Consider the following 16,171-nt stretch of genomic DNA (forward strand, 5'->3'; position numbering starts at 1 on the left):
ATGAGACCAGAAGGAAGCCTCCTGCTTCTTTAATTGGTGTAACAGACGGTGACACGGTATACAGAGAGCACACTCAGGCCAGACGATGCAGGGACAGCATGGGTGGGGTCAGGACGTGGTTCACACATTGTCCAGAGAAACAGATAGTACAAGGACACACGGGAGGGGCCGAGATGTGAAGGTTTAACAGGGCAGCTCACACAGAACCAGAAGGGGGTGTGTGGGGGGGTGTTCTTTGCTGAATCCTTCTTTAGAAATTGGGGAGAAGGCAGGTGGTTGGTGCTGGGTGGCATTGAGGCTCAGTCCTGGGGACTGTGGATGGGGAGGGAGGGACTAAGGCTTCTATTCTGACAGGCCTGGGGTGGGTGGCAGTCGACAAGGTCTGCCTCACCCTTTGGTTACGAATGGCCAGGCCTGAGCCCGGCAGCTCAGCACCTGACACTGTAAACATTTTTGGGTATTTTTAAGGGACTTTGACCTTCCTCTCTTAGTTTCCGTAAAAGTGGGGCTTCCTCAAGAGAATGAGCCAAAGGAGATCTTACGGGAAGCAGAAAGCAGACTTGAGCGGGTTTTTGGGGGAGGCTGCCCGTCTCACCATCTATGGCTAAGGGCCCCGGGAGAGCCCCAGGGAACTATTGCTGTTGTCCTTGGCATGGCTGGCGGCTGGGCAGGCGGGGGGCATTCAGAGCCACAGGGGGCTGCCCGGGGGAGAGACCAAGCCCGCTGACCCCAGGGCCTCCCTGGCCTTTATTGCAGGTGGCCTGAGGCTTCCAGGTGCTTCTCCCAAAGGCTGAGGCAAGACGGGGTGGGGCTGAGGGAGGAGGCACTGGCCACTGGGACCCCAGGTGGGGCAGTGATTGTCGGACCAGCAACTTCCTTCGGGGTGGGGCAGATATTGCACTTTCACTGTGACAGTTCCATGGAATCTTGGTCCATAAAATAATCACTGCTTTATACACAACACCAGAAACAACAGAGCTACATCTTAGGGGAGGCCATGAAGGTCTCACCTCTCCAGACTTTTTTTTTTTCTCTGCACAAAATAAATAGCTTTCTTCCTGTTTAGGCCCACCATGGCAGGGCATCACATGCCCTGTGGTGTACGTGTCTATACAGCAAAGTCATGTCTCCTGTATACCTGCTCAGCCTAGCCACGTGGCCCTGAGTCTGAGTCCAGCTTGGCAGCTCCTCAGGCACAGAGCCCCGTCGCTGGACAGCTGGCCGGAGCTAGGCGGGCTCAGCCAGTGCAGGGAAGGGGCAGAATTGTGCTCAGTGCTGCGGGGGGGGGGGGGGGGGGGGGGGGGAGGGGGTTGGCAGGCTCAGACCCAGCGTGTGGGACACCTGTCCTTGTTTGGGGAGAAATAAAATGGCTGTCTGCCCTTACGCTGACAAAGCAAGCGGTTGGCTTCTTGGAGTAGACATTAAACGGAATGGCATTAAGGAATCCTAAGAGCTCCACCCGCCCCAGAGTAGGAAGTCGGTGGAATTGTGGGTCAGGTGAGGCGGGAAGCCCACACCTTGCCGAGTGGACCAGGTGCAGGGCCCACAGGCCAGACTGAGCGGGACCCTGTCACAGTGCTGGGTGTCCTAATGTAGCAGGCTGCGCCGACATCGAGTTAAGAAAAGGAAGCAGCCGAGGATCGCCTGTTAAAAAAACCTTATAGAAACCAGATGGAGAAGTAGAAAGGCGTAGAAACGCGGTGGGCAGCAGCCATGGCGTGGGGCCCAGCCCATGGCAGGCCGGGGAGGTGGAGGTGGAGGCCGGCCTTCTGCAGGCCCAGCTGCCCAAGTGGGTTACCAGGAGCCGGCTGCGCACTTTGCTCTCCTCACACCTGTGCTGTGCTCACGGCCTGGAGTGACACCAGTCCTGTGACTGCACTGAGCTCTGGGTGGGGCAGGTGGACGGGTGGGCAGCAGTTTGGGGCTGCCGTGGGGCTGCCGCGGAGCTGGCAGGCCAGGCAGGTGGCAGAAATTAAGATATAGCCTTTCTCTCCTGCTTGCGTGAAGATTGGCCACACTGGAATATTCTGTGTGGTGACAGGCCCTGGATCAGCAGATACTGGGTTTCATGCATGTCGACATGTCTGGAGCCAGAGGAGAGATGGTAAAGGGTCTCCACTCTCAAAGACCAGTGCGAAACCAGTGAGGTTGGACAGTTGAGAACCGGAGTCAACAAGAAAGCAGGCTGGACCCCCGCTGGAGCTGCTACCAAATGGGAAGGGGTGCCAGTGGACAAGGAGGTGTCAGGCTGGGCTTAGACCCACGCCTGGCACCAGGAGGCTGAGAGATCAACACAGGGCAAGATGTCCAGGAATGCCTCTCAGGCTGGACTGGGTGGCCCATCCTGGTTCCTCTTCCATCATGGGCTGGACATCCTGCCAGCACCCATGACCAGCTGGCTCCTCAGAGCCTAGGGCATGAGGCAAGGCTGGGAGGACTGTGTTGGCATGGCCATGTCTTCCAAGGGGCCCTGGGACAAGTTCTCAGGCCATGTCTGTGCTTGTCCCCAGCCACCTACGTGTGCCCAGGCCAGGCCTCCCAGTGGGGCCGGTGCCCTGGCCTAGCACCATGGAGACCACAGCGCCTCCTAACGGTGTCCTACTTGGGTCCTGCGGCTGCCCCTGGTTCCAGCCGGCCTGTTATGGCACGGCCCCAGCAGCTGGCGGCCACACTCATGCTGCGCTGGCCCCGCTGCTCACTGTCCATCTGGTTCTGTGTCCGATCGTGCCGATGGCTGGGCCCGCTGGGCTGGGCTGAGATGGTGCGGAGCAGGTGGTTCCGGGGAGCGCAGGAAGTCGCCCTGGCCAGGTAGGCCAAAGCTGCCCTTGCGCAAGGCCATGCGCGTGGCCGTGTTTCGGGCTGGACGCGCCCGATGATTGTACTTGAGCTGGGCCAGGTGGGCTGCATAGCCATCCGTGATGAACTGTAGGGAGTGATGGGGTGGGTTGTGAAGCAGCCTGGGGCTCCCTACTCTGCCAGTGTGCCCCCTCCAGTGTGCCCTTCAGTGCGCCCCTTCAGTGCGTGCCCTTCAGTGTGCCCCCTTCAGTGCGCCCTCCAGTGCCCCCTTCAGTGCGTGCCCTCCAGTGCCCCCCTTCAGTGTGTGCCCCCTTCAGTGTGTGCCTCCTTCAGTGTGTGCCCCCTTCAGTGTGCGCCCCCTTCAGTGTGTGTCCTTCAGTATGCGCCCTTCAGTGTGCGCCCTCATGCCCCCTTCAGTGCGCCCCCTTCAGTGCGCCCCCTTCAGTGCGCCCCTTCAGTGCGCCCCCTTCAGTGCGCCCCCTTCAGTGCGCCCTCCAGTGCCCCCTTCAGTGTGTGCCTCCTTCAGTGTGTGCCCCTTCAGTGTGCGCCCCCTTCAGTGTGTGCCCTTCAGTGTGCCCCCTTCTTCAGTGCGCCCCCTTCAGTGCGTGCCCTTCAGTGTGCGCCCTCCAGTGCCCCCTTCAGTGTGCCCCCTTCAGTGCGCCCCCTCCAGTGTGCACCCTCCAGTGCCCCCTTCAGTGTGTGCCCCCTTCAGTGTGCGCCCTCCAGTGCCCCCTCCAGTGTGCCCCCTCCAGTGTGCCCCCCTCACCTGGCACTGCTGTTGCAGTTTCTTGGTGGGCCGGCCGACAATGTAGATGTGCATGGGAGACAGGCTGATGGAGCTGTAGACGGCCACATCCTTCGTGGAGCCGTAGGCCGCATGCGCGCGCAGGTGCAACTATGGATGAGACAACCATGGGCACCAGCTGGGCCTTCTAGCCCTCCCCTCCTCTTCCCAGTCCTCCCAGGCCCCACCTCAGAGATGAGCAGCTTCAGGAAGTTAGCCTTGTGCCGCAGCGGGTCGTGCACCAGGCCATCGCAGAAGGACACCACGCCATGGGGGAAGTTGTGCTGGGCCAGCCACGCCACCACCCGCTGCTTCTGCATGTCGGGCCGGCCAGTCACGTAGATGATGAGGTAGCCCAGGTCCTGCCAGTGTCTGCGGAGGCAAGGGGCAGGCGTGGTGTCCCGCGGCTGCTCGCCTCCCTCCCTCCCTCCCTCTCTCCTGCCCAGCTAGAGCTAATCTGGGCCACGGCAAAGCACATCTTCAGCTGGGCCTTGTGGTGCCCACTGCCCTGATGGTAATCCCAGAGATTCATAAGGCCGAGGCAGGAGGATGGCAAACTCAAGGCAGCCTGGGCAGTTTAGTGAGACCCTATCTCAAAAAGTGGAAAGAGGGTTGGAGTGTCGCTTGTGGTAGAGTGCTTATACTTGTCCTGTATGAGTGAAGGACCAGTGCTTAGCACCACACAGAGAAAGAAGAAAATAGAGCTTGGCCAGGGCTCGAACAGTGGTGAGGAGGGGCAGGTGTCCTAGGTACTCTCACAGGAGGCGTCCTTGGAACTGGACTGGCATCAGGTGTGCCAACAGCTTGAGGACACACCAGACCGTGGTGGCACCGGCCCGGGTCCTGAGGCTGTGCTGTGTGCAGTCTCCTCCCCGCCTCGGCCTGCAGTCCACCCACCTTCTGAGTCACACCCAGGCCCCTAGGGCCCACTCACCGCACCACGTCCACAGCCCCGGCGCGCACCTTGGGGTCACTGCCCATGATGGACACACTGGCGGCAAAGGAGCCATCGATACTGAAGACCACAAACTCTGTGCCCTTGGGGAGCACGGTGATGTAGCTGTCGGCAAATGTGTGGTCTCCCCTGGTCGCCGGGGGACAGCTCATCAGAACCAGCCAGAGTGCCCCCCACCCCGACCCCTTCGCTCCCACCCCCCACCAGAGGCACATACCTGACCACCATCTTGACGGGGGGTAGACGCCCACCCCCAGGCGGTGTGTCTCTGGAATGGTGTAGGAGACCCGCCCACTGCTGTTGGTCACTAGGGTGTCCAGGTACAGCCACTCACCTGAGGGCGGCTGCATCATGATGTGCACATCCACCTGGAACCCGGGCAGGCTGGTTACAAGTTGGCCATGGCCTGGCCTCAGTCCCTGCACCCTGGCCAGGAGAATGGAGCTACTGCCCAGGCACCGTGTCCTCACCTTCTCCCCAGTCAGGGTGACCATGTCCAAGGGCCCGTACATGAACCGGCCTGTCACGATCTGTGGGCCGTCCTCATTGGCAACCGCATCATTGATCCGGTGGTTGGCTGTCACGTTCTGGGGGGGGGGGGGGGGGGGGGGGGCGGGGTGAGGTGAGGTGAGGAGGGGGAATGGAGAGCGGCTGGGGTCTTCTGGGCTCAGCTCACACCTCTGTGAGTGGATCTGAGAGTGGAGCTTGGGTTCTGAACTAGGCAGCCCATGCTGTGGTCCAGCCAACGACCTGGCCAGGCCAGGAGGAGAGGGAGCCAACCTTGCTCCGCTTTCTCCCTCCAGCTCCTACCTCACTCCTCCTCATCAGATGGGATGGCTCACAGCAATGTGATGTAGCTTCTGATTGCATAGGACTGAACGGGGGTGACGAGTGTGGGGCCCAGGCACCCGGAGACCCTCACCCGCAGCTTCACGTGGGTCCTCTTACGCTGCCACTTCTCTCTGGGCTGTGAAGGCGTGAATACCGACACCTCCTTGCCGTCCAGCTCCAGGATGCTGGAGCTGTCATGCCGCATGACCTGGGGAACAGAGGTAGGCTGTGGGGCAGGCTCAGGCTAGGGTGGCTGCTCTGGAAAAGGCCCAGCATCTCCAGGAGCTGGCAATGGGCATCTGGCAGGGTCTGTAGGGCTCTAATCTTGTCTCTGACTCCTGAGCCCAGCCGGTGCCCATCTTTGCTGAGAATGTGCTTTTGTCCCACCCCGCACTCCGTGGGAGCCAGGCCCCCCAGTGGAAGGCCCAGTTGTGTCTGGGCAGTAGGTACCTGTCTCAGCAGAAAGGAGACTACATCGGTGGACTCCCAGTAGCTGGCGTGGAAGAGGTGGGGCAGGGCCACTGTGGGGAAGGCCGTGAGGGCATCGGGGCAGTACAGGGCATAGTCGATCCGCTTCTGGCCCCACCACTTGGCAGCGACTGCCGGGAGGAAGCCAGGAGGAAGCCAGGAGGAAGGGTTGTGATTGAACCGCTGGCCTCCGGGACAGAGACCCAGTGGGTCACCTGGCACTCAGGCCCGTTCATCTCCGCCTAGCCCTCCCTCCAGGTGCAGTCAAAGCAGGGTTTCTCCGTAGGCTAGTGACGGCAAGCGGTGTGTGCAGAAAGTGCCCATGGGCAACCTTGTGCCAGAGTACAGAGCCCTGTGGCAGTGCTGAGGAGCACAAGGATTTCTGCAGCAGGATGAGCTGTCCCAATGCAGTTGGTGACTGAGAAGAGCCCCCACCCTGCACCCTGCCCAGGCCCTCTCTCTACATTCTTACTGCTCCCAGGCTTGGTCATGTGAAAGGAGGCACAGAGAGACCTTGGTTTGGCAATTCTGCAACCTCCAGGCAAGGCTCACTGTCTTCCCAGTGTCTTGCCTGCTGCAGAGCGGGAAGGGTGAGTGGTGAGGCCCAGGGCCTTCCAGGGAGAGGGACCCGCGTGTCCTCCCTCAAGGGAGAAATAGCACGGGGCATGCTGGGTCTGGTGGCTGCACACAGGTGCCCATCTGGTGGTGCCCGTTTTATGAGGCCTAGCTCTCTGAGTTCTACCCATGGCTGAGAGACAGGATCCCCAGGCAGCTCGAGCCCTGCATCCTCCCCAGCCAAGGCTGTGTTCCCTGTTAGCCTCAGCAGGAGCTGGCAGACAGGGCCTAGCAGTGAGCTCGCGAGACATGCTTGGCAACAGTGAGTGATCTTGGGTTAGAGGGGAGAGAGCTAGGGTTGGGGTACCTTCTCCGATGTCCAAGTCAGGGAGGCAGGGGAACCTCTCCAGGTTGGGGCTCACCTGCCTTGCCCTGGCACGGGGACCCTGTGTGGTAGGGGATGGGGGGGGCAGGGCGAGCAAGGATAGGCGCCTGACGCTGGGGGTGTGGCTGAGCGACGAGGAACCCTCTGAGAAGCAAGAACAGGGGAATGGTTCAGCCACACACACACACACACACACACACACACACACACACACACACACACACACACACACACACCAGGGGCCCCTACATAGGTAGCAGAGCAGAGAGGATTTGAGGAGAGAGCCAGGGTCCATGGGAAGACCCTTAGGAAAGCTGGAGCCTCTGAACCCCCCAGCAGTCCCAGCCTCGGCCCAGCTGCTCCGACCACAGCCTCTAAGGCCTCATCTCCACCCTCCCGGTGAGGTCACTACAGGCTGGCCCTGCTGACCAGCCACTGTGGTGTAAGTACCCTGGCTCTGCAGGGGCTCGCCGCCACCATCGCCCTCTCCCCCGGGATGGCACTCACTCTGGGCAATGCTGGATGCTGTGTAGTTCTCGGCCATGCCCGACACCTGACTGGCAATGCTGATTTCACTGGCCCTGCGGAAACCACGGCTGGTAGGGGCTGTGCCAGGCGACGAGGGGGCGGCGTGCTCTTGGAAGACTGTGTTGTGGGTCTGGAGTGCATCCGCTGTGGGGGGCAGGGACAAAGGTCCAGGTAAGAGCAGCACTGCCTGACCCTAGGTCTCCCGGCAATGGGAGGGAGAGGCCAGCTTGCCAGTCCGGCGTGCACCAGGGTGCAGCTGGTTTAGGGCCTTGAGAGCCAAGGGTCTGAGCTGAGGCAGGGAGGGGGAGGGCTGGGTAGAGAAGGGTGGACAGATGGACACAGACATGGGGGAGGGAGGCAGGCATGGGTTCCTGCCCTCCTTGGCCACTTCCTCCCCACATCTGGCTCTACAGTTGCCCTCTTGGGCCAGCCTGGACTAGCCCACAGGTTATCAGCATTACTTTGGGCAGGGGCCTTGGGCAGCCTCCCAGGGATGCTGTGTGTAGGCTGAGGACTGGGAAGGCAGCAGACCCCAGAGTGGCCCTCACACATAGGCTAGGGCCCAGGTTGCAGGCAGGACAGAACAGGGCTCAGCTGGAGGAACCAGTCTGGATGACGTATCAGAAGGGCCTGCCCACCTCTGGGAAGCTGTGACCACTTTGCATTAGGGTAGCCTCTGCTTCTGCTCACTGTGTACAGAAAAGGCACCAAGACTAACTTCCCATGGCCATGCCCTTGCTCTCAAGGTCACACTGACTCTGAGTGGCCAGAGAGGGCATGAGGGGTGGAGGACCAAGGGACAGCAGCCAAGCAGACAGCAGTCACCAGGAGTGGGGGTACACACACTCAGCACAGCCCGGGCTCGGGCGGGGCCCATCCTGCCAGGTGAGCGCGGGAACGGGGACACTGGTCTCCAGGAAGCTGTCCCCGTGGGGGAGAGGGGCCAGGGGGCCGCCCTCCAAGACCAACTCTGGGTTTCTCTGCACGGTCTCGACTGGAGGCAGACGGGAAGAGAGCAGAGAGGACAAGAACAGACACTCAAGTGGACCGTCTGCACATGTGCCGACACAAACAGGGCTCCGCGAGGACCAGGACACGACGATGACGACAAGACGCCGGGATGCACATTGGAGCAAGGGGGTGGGCCCTTCCCTCCCACACTCCCGGCCATCTCTGGGCCAGCTGCCTACCACAACGGGCCCAGTCTACAACGTCTCAAGCTTGCAGAAGGCCTGTAACTCCTTCCCCGTTGGGTTGGAGGCCCTAGGCAGTAGGGAAGGGAATATGGCCCCGGCTGTTGCTGGGAACCCCTTGGCAGGCTTTGATAGGCACAAGTCCCTCTTGCCCCACAGGGACCAGGAAGCATGGCTACATCTGCACCTCCTCAAGTGTTTACTTGGAACAGATGTCTGCTGGGGACCGGCGTCTGGTGCTGCTTCCCTTTGGGAAGACCCACAGTGTGTTGGGGGCTATACCACAGCAGTTATAGTTCCCTCCATCCTCCCGTCCTGGGGAACCTCACCCAGCAGTGTGGAGCAGCCATCCCCCAGCGGGTAGCGCTGGTATCGGGGGATGCTGAAGGGTGGCAGGGTGTGGAAGCGCCGCTCCAGCAGGGGTTCTAGGCGGGAGGCTGAAGGGTCCGCAGGGTGGAAGAGGTTGTACACTTGCTGACAGGCTGGCCGCAGCTGGAAAACTGGGAGTGGAGGGCGCAGAGAAATGAGACTTTGGGTAGTGGGTGGGGGTCCAGGGCCCCCGACTTTGCCATGTGTGTGTGTTTTTCAATCAGTTTGGGATCTGTGTGGATCATTGTCCCTTTATTAATAAAGATAATAATTTTTTTTGAGACAGGGTCTCACTATGTAGCCCCTGCTCATACTGAACTTCAACTCTTCCTGCCTCGGCCTCCCAGGGGCTGGGATTATAAGTATGTGCCATCATGCCCAGTTCCAATTTTTTTAGTTAGAAAAATGATAGTGACAGTGGTAAGAACCTCAGTTTGTCACCGAGAGGACGTGTTGGGCAGCAGAGTGGAGGGCTCCTCCCAGCCCAGGATCCCCTGCGGGACTCCATGTGCCTCTTCAGCTGGGTGTCACAGGCACACAGGCTGAAGTCACCCCCACCCTCCCAGTGCATGCCCATTCCTAGGCTGCAGCCTGGCACTGTGAGGAAGGTTGAGCATCCAGCAGGTGCCTTCCCTGGGAATCAGGCACCTCCCTTCTAATCCACACCCACAGGAGCATACACTAAGCTTTCTGAACTTGGTCTTTTCACACTAGCATGTGTAAACGTTTCTCCTTATCCTTCCTCAGGGTGGCAGGGGATCCCACAGAATGGTCTTTGCATGTGTGTGAGAATCTGTGAGACTTCTCTGAGTGAGACTGGATCTGTTTGATCTGACCCCCCCAAACCTGCTGTGCGTCCCCTCTGCTTCAGGGGACCTTAGAGAGGTGTGAAGCGGTAGGTTCAGGGGATGGGCAGGTGACTGAGCTGCTGGAGAGGCAGGGAAGGGCAGTGGCCCTTGATGGGCAGAGATGTTGAAAGGGCTGGCATGTGACCAGGGCCTGGCAACTGGCCCATGGAGGCCCCTGTCCAGTTCATGTAGCCTGTCCTATCCCTGTAGGCCTCTCACCGTCCAGGGAGGGGATGACTGTTTTCCTCAAGGCTAGGACTAGCCCCAGTGGGCACCCGAAGAGGAAGAGGTCGGCGATCTCGAAGTCAAACTTGCCCAAGGCTCCGGCACCGTCCAGCATCGTGGAACTGCTTGAGCGGCGGGAGCTGGTCTCGTTCCTCAGCACGCTGGCATGGAGGCTACAGTGGGGGATGTGCAGGTCACCCAGGGGCAGCTTCACCAGGGTCAGGCTGGGTCCCATGGACCCTCAGGGACTGAGCCCTGTGCTGTCCTGAGTGCAGGGCTGCCTGCTGGAGCACTCCTAGTGACAGTGGGTCAGAACCTCTCCAGGGAAGCCTACTGCCTTCGAGATGCCCCTGATGGGATCATGCTGCCCGACTCCGCCTCATGCCCATCCTCAGGACACGGTGTTTCCAGTGGCTGAGGGTGGCCCTTGTTGTGTACAGGACCACAGCACCGGTGAGCTGGGAAGTGTTCCAAACAGGAACACCCATATACCCCACACATGTCCATGTGGACTGGTGAAGGAGCACCCTGGTTTCTCCATGCCGGGCCTTCCTCCTTCTAAGTAGTACCCCAAACCGTACCTGGACAGAAAGGCCTGGTGCTGCTGGATGGTGTCCAGCTCATAGGTGGACGAATCGCTCCTCTTGCGGGGCAGCTGCCTTCTGGGGTCCTCGGTGCCATTGCTGCGGGGGATGTCAATGTTGCTGCGGCTCAGGTGCCGACTACTCTCCAGGCTGGAGCCTCCGCCTCCGCCTCCGCCACCGCCACCGCCACCGCCACCGCCACCGGAGCAGTGTGCTGCATTCACCAGGATGCCCGGGGACAGCAGGTCAGCGTCCTGGAATGGCCATGGAGGCTCACTGCCAGGTGGTCCCCAGCCTAGGCCCTTCTTCAGTGTTCTGCGAGCCCCTCCCCCCTGACTCCAGGCCCTGCGGGCCACTGCCCAGCTGCAGGCTTCTCACCCAACCAGAGGGGGACGTCTTGTCTCCCACCGCCCCTCACTACTGGCTAAGTCCTAGCGGCCTTCACTCCAGGACTGGCTGGGCACTCAGTGATCTCTCCCAGGTGATGGCCAGTCTACAGCAGGAAGACATCAGGGTCAGACAAAGAGGAGAACAGGGTGTGCCCATCTCACTTCCTAGGACCAGAGCTGTTCCATGCAATGTAGATCCGGCGTGTGAAGCCATGTGCTCTCCTGGGCTCTAAGACATTGCAACGGTTCTCCAGACCCCAAGCTCTAGCCTGCTACCTGTGCTCACCCACACCAGTAACCTCTGTCCTTCCCATCTGTCTCCTGGGGGATACTGAGGCACACTTGCAGCTCTTTCGGGCTGCTGCTGACCTGCCTTGGGTATTTTCCTTTACTTAGTCTGAGACCCAGGGCATATCTCTCCATGTCTCTCCTAACCCTCTCGTCTGTTGCTCCGGAGGGGAACTCTTGCTGGGCCTCATGGGTTTGGACATTGTTGGATGGATAGAATGGATAGAGCATGGACTGTGGTGTCCAAGTCAGTTCCTCAGGGTTCTGGCTGGGCACGTTGCTTGTGGGACACAACACAGGCCATCTGATGGCTTGGTGGCCTACAGCAGGACAGACAGCCAGTCTCCATGGTCTATCAGAGACAGCAGGCAGGCCTTAGTGGAGGTTTGGGAGCCAAGGACGGCCCACCCTCTGCGCCTGCTCAGGTACCTGCATGCTGACCACACTGCCCCGGCGGCTGCTGCTTTGACTCTCGGACACTGGCTGGCCACTGTAGCATAAGGCATCGAATGCCAGGATGCCCCCAACACAGTCTCCAATCAGGCAGACCTGGAGGCAAAATGGCAGAGGCCTGAGTCTTCACCTTGCTTGCTGGGCTGCTAATTGGGAAAAGCATCCCCCACTCCCTGCATCCTGGTCCTCTGGCTAGCCCACCCCAAGAGGTCTTTCCCAACCCCTGCCACCACTCACCTGTCCACTGAAGGTCACACCTTCCTGGGACCTGATGAAGTCTCCATAGGCCAGGTTGGCCCTCTGAATCACTGTAGCAACTGCCTCCTGGTACTGGGGTGAAGAAGTGGCCAGCAGGGGCAGGGCAGCCAGGGGGATGTGATCCTGGCTGCTAGACAGACAGCCCTCATCATGGCCGTAGGGGCTGAGGCTGGGGAGAGGGGCTGGGTCAGCAGAGGGCAGGTAAACTCAGATTGACCCAAAGGCCCTTCCCTGATCTGGAAAGCAGGCCAAACAGCTTATTGCCCCAAAGTACTCATGGAGACGCTCCCAAGGAGGCCTTGAGCAGGCTCTGAGGGCCAGGGCCATTGAGTAGACTCATATCCCAAGGCAGGCCACTCTACAGAACTGAACACGGACTCAGCCTGGAGATTGTGGTCCTGCAATTTGAACTAATCTGTCTACACAGGCTCCACTGCCTCCAGGCTGAGGGGGATGGATGCTGGGAAAGGGAAGTCGGGACAGAGGACCTAACTCTGGGGAGTCACGTAATGCTCAGGGCCAGAGGTGGGGACAACTTGTGGCTGCTTCTCCCTGTGGGGCATGATGGGTGTTGACAGGCACATGCCACTCACTTGGAGACAAGGGCGAAGGCTTCAGCACAGATGGGTGGGCAGGGTACCAGGCGGATGGCTAGGTGGCCTAGGGCGCTGGGGTAGTGCACCCGCATGACGGTGTCGAACACATTGGTGATAGTATTGGTGTCGCCCTGCTTGGAGCTGGGGTCCCCAGCTCCAGTGTCCAGGATGGTGCCTCCATGCAGCACCAGCAGCAGCACGTGAATCTTGGAGGGTGGCGTGGCTAGTGGCTGGCTCACCTCATCCTGCATGGGCAGTGGTGGGCATGAATTTCTTGCCAGGCCCCAGGTACCCTAGTTTTTTGTTTCTGTGGTGTTGGGAATTGAATTTAGGACCTCATACATATGTGATGGGCAAACGTTCTACTTATGGGCTAAATCCCCAGCCTGAGGGAGCTGGTTTTTGGTTATCTGGTTATGGGGTCTGGATTTACTGCCTCAGTCATTCTCTTGGACCTCTGCAAGGACCAGAGACTGGAGGAGGTGGTGTAGCCTGACCAGAGTCACAGCAGACTCAAGGAAGGGTATCTTCTGGAGAAACCACCAGTTCTACCTTCCTCATGGTCTTAGGCAGCAGCTTCTGCTTGGGCAACCCAGGCCTCTGGATATTTGCTGCATGTCTGCTTTTAGGTATAGCTCAGACTTGGCCCAAACAGTCAGGGCCACACTGGCCCAAAGCACAGGGGTCACTAGGAGTGGCCAAGGCTAGCGAAGTCGTCTAGCTCTGAGGTCCTCTACTGTGACTTAGCCCAGAGCCCCGTTACTTCTGGAATCCAGGACCAAGGTCCTCAAGAGCAGAGGGATCCTGGCAGAGGCAAGGTGCTCGCACACGGCGGCAGGAAAGGAGGGCCAAGTCAGGAACCTCCCTTCCTACTGGCCAGGCCTGCTACGAAGCCCGAGTGAGGCCCTGGATAATGCACAGCTCTGCACAGGGGTGCACAGGGGTACAGAACTACTTCTTTCATAGACAAGGTAGTAGGCTGGAGAGGCCCAGGTACTGGTCATATGGCTCATCAGCACCCGAAGCTCCTGCTAGTTCTCCTGGCAGCCCAGGCTGCCGGCCCCTGTCCCCAGAGGCCTCTCCCTGAATGCCCACTGAGTTCCAGGGACATGTCTGAGAATGACCACTGGTTTCTATCTGTTACACCACGTTATGTCCAGGGGTGTGGGGGCAGGTGGGGAAGAGATGCCCATCTGGGGCTTGCTCTCCTTCAGAGGCTGGGGTACAAACCACTGCACATACAGGGACAGCCCCTGACAGGCTGGCCGGGCAGAGGGGATGGTGGCCACTCCCATCAGGATCAAGTTCAGGGGCTTCTCCACTACAGCAAGCACAAGGTTATGGAGAAGTATCTATAGCAGCCTGTCAGCTCCTGGATAAGGGGGTGCAGTCCAGCTGTGCCTTGTTACCCAAGGGTGGTTGGGATTGGGCTGGTGGGGTGTTGAGGTTACCCCCTGTGCACTTATCCGGCTGGACTCCTCACTGACTACCCTTCATGGACCCCTACCAGCACAGAGACAGCTTTCTTCACATCCAGCCTAAAAGAGGAACTCCCCTTGCCCTGAACTCCAGTGGGAACAGAGCTCACAAGGGTAGTGAAGCCAGCTATGGAGAGTCAGGGCAACCCCCAGCCAGTGTTTCCATGAAGGAAGGTTCCAGTTTGGGGACCAGTATGGGCAGAAGGGTCTGACTGTGGATGGCAGTGCCCCAGAGTCAGTGCTGGGCTCCTCCAAATGCACATCCCAAGGCAGATCCTGAGCCTCAGGCTCCGCCCCTCTCCTGGGACAGTCAGAGCTGTGTGCGCTGAGTCGGAAGGCCCTCTGCTTGCTTTGTTGTTTGCTAACATTCAGCAGCAACTGACAGTCGTTCCCTTCACCTACTACCCCTTCTAGAAAAGCGTGCCTCCACCTCAGACCTCAAAGGAGAAGACCCCAGAAGGGGAAGAGGTGGGCCTGCCTCTCCCAGGCCCTCCCTCCAGGGAGAGCAGAGTTCCCATGGAGGTGCTATCTCGACCTTGGGCGGCCTGGGAACAGACCAGGGCATGATTGTGACCATGGCATGGAACAGCTCTGGCCCGGCCTGGCCTCCTGCCCCAGTGCAAACAGCTCTGACGGCCTGCAGGTAGAAGGGGCGCGAGCTCCGCAAAGAACCCCCAGAGCGGACACAGGCTCATAAAGATGGCTTTATTGGACACGCGGAGTTCTGCCTGACCCCAAGGGCCACAGCCCCGTCACTTCTGCCTAGGTGGCTTTAGCTTCCTTTCCTTGGTTCCTTTTCTCTTCCAGTGCCACAGCAGGGATGGGAACATGCTGAAGGTCTTAGTTTTTTTCTGGAATTTACAAGGTTCTCATTTCACTTCCCCAAAGGAGGAGCTTGCTGAAGGTTTTCCTGGAGGCTGTCTGCTGTCCCTGGTTCTCAGGAACATCACAGAGATGGGACTAGCTGGTGTCTCCATAGAAATGTGGCAAGGCAAGGGACCCCAGGCCTCTCTGGTGAGTGTCTGGCTAGGTGTGGATGTAAGGCTCTGGAGAGCTCTGCCTGGTACCCCCGCACTCAGCCCTCAGCCCCCTCCCCACAGCCTTAGTCTCCGAGTGTCCAGTGCACCCACCTCGATGATGTTCAGCTGCTCCACGCTGGAGGCCACCCTGAACTCAGGGTCAGTCTGGTGGTATAGACCGTCTGTAACACAGAAGCCACACTAACTGCTGGTGCTATGGATACCTGGTATCCAAAAGGGAGCCCTGGCCCAGGAGTCCCCCAAGCCCCTGGGTCCCACCACTGTGTGAGAACTGGGTAAGACAGGAATGGACTGCACCCTCACACCCTCTCCCCGGGCTCATTACCCTGTTGGTCCTCAGGCTCTGGATTCTCCATTTTGTCCATGAGGTCATTGGAGTTCCACTTAGTGATGTCCTTGGGGAATCCTTCCTCTTTGTATGGGTCCTCTGGGGGAGAAAGGAGGACTTCAGTGGGGACTGAGGATGCACTGGACTTCCCGTGTTCCCGGAGCCCACAAGCTCAGTGCTCCCAACTCTGTCTTCTCCCTCTCTGTCTTAACAGGACAGCCAAACAGCTACAGACCACCTAGCCTTCTTTCCCCATCACATAAAATCCCCTACTCATACCATTTTAAAGTGGCATTTAGTATATTCATTATGCTGTGCGGACATCACTGCTATCTAATTCCAAAATATTCTCTTCCCCTTGAATGGAAACTCCATGCTGGATCACAGGTGGTCAGGCACCACAGCAGAATGAGTTCTCCTCCAGGTCTTTGCCTATCCTGGACATTGTCAGTGGACACAGTCCTACACTACGTGGTCTCTGTGTGTGACTGTCCTCACAGCTCCATGCTGTTGAGGTTTGTCTGCCCACAGGGTATGGTGGTGTCTCCTTCTCTTTACGCATCTACCCTAGCCTTTGTTTATCTGTTCACAACTGATGCTGTTTAATGTCCAGAAAGACACAGCTCAGTGAGGACGCCACTCTGAACAGGTCACCTAGGACTGGACTCTCACTTCTGCTTGTCCAGAACTGCTCCCAGGGCCAGCCGGGCAGCTGCCTGGGCTCAGGCACATGCTGGCCTTCTCTTCCTTGGGCTGAGGATGGGCTCCTGGGCAGGATCTGAAAAGCCTGCCGCCTGCCATCAGTGCCTTTTCCCTACTG

At 59.3% G+C, this 16,171-nt stretch overlaps 1 protein-coding gene across 1 annotated transcript in view; it reads right to left on the reverse strand.

The window, feature by feature from the left end:
• Positions 1-13: 13 nt before the first annotated feature.
• The window catches only part of Pitpnm2 (phosphatidylinositol transfer protein membrane associated 2), a 134,263-nt gene continuing 118,105 nt past the window's right edge, over positions 14-16,171 (reverse strand). The window contains 21 exon segments of the mRNA XM_052755423.1: positions 14-2,781; positions 2,783-2,923; positions 3,563-3,691; positions 3,769-3,952; positions 4,515-4,664; positions 4,753-4,772; positions 4,775-4,903; positions 5,006-5,122; positions 5,458-5,574; positions 5,817-5,965; positions 6,757-6,918; positions 7,282-7,446; positions 8,147-8,296; positions 8,825-8,995; positions 9,932-10,110; positions 10,519-10,775; positions 11,628-11,747; positions 11,889-12,078; positions 12,503-12,750; positions 15,114-15,184; positions 15,349-15,450. Coding sequence (XP_052611383.1) covers positions 2,599-2,781; positions 2,783-2,923; positions 3,563-3,691; positions 3,769-3,952; positions 4,515-4,664; positions 4,753-4,772; positions 4,775-4,903; positions 5,006-5,122; positions 5,458-5,574; positions 5,817-5,965; positions 6,757-6,918; positions 7,282-7,446; positions 8,147-8,296; positions 8,825-8,995; positions 9,932-10,110; positions 10,519-10,775; positions 11,628-11,747; positions 11,889-12,078; positions 12,503-12,750; positions 15,114-15,184; positions 15,349-15,450 — 3,134 coding nt within the window. The 3' untranslated portion in view covers positions 14-2,598.

The sequence above is a fragment of the Peromyscus californicus genome, unplaced genomic scaffold (genome assembly GCF_007827085.1).
Source record: "Peromyscus californicus insignis strain IS unplaced genomic scaffold, ASM782708v3 Scaffold_2__1_contigs__length_46816999, whole genome shotgun sequence".
Taxonomy (NCBI): Eukaryota; Metazoa; Chordata; class Mammalia; order Rodentia; family Cricetidae; genus Peromyscus; species Peromyscus californicus.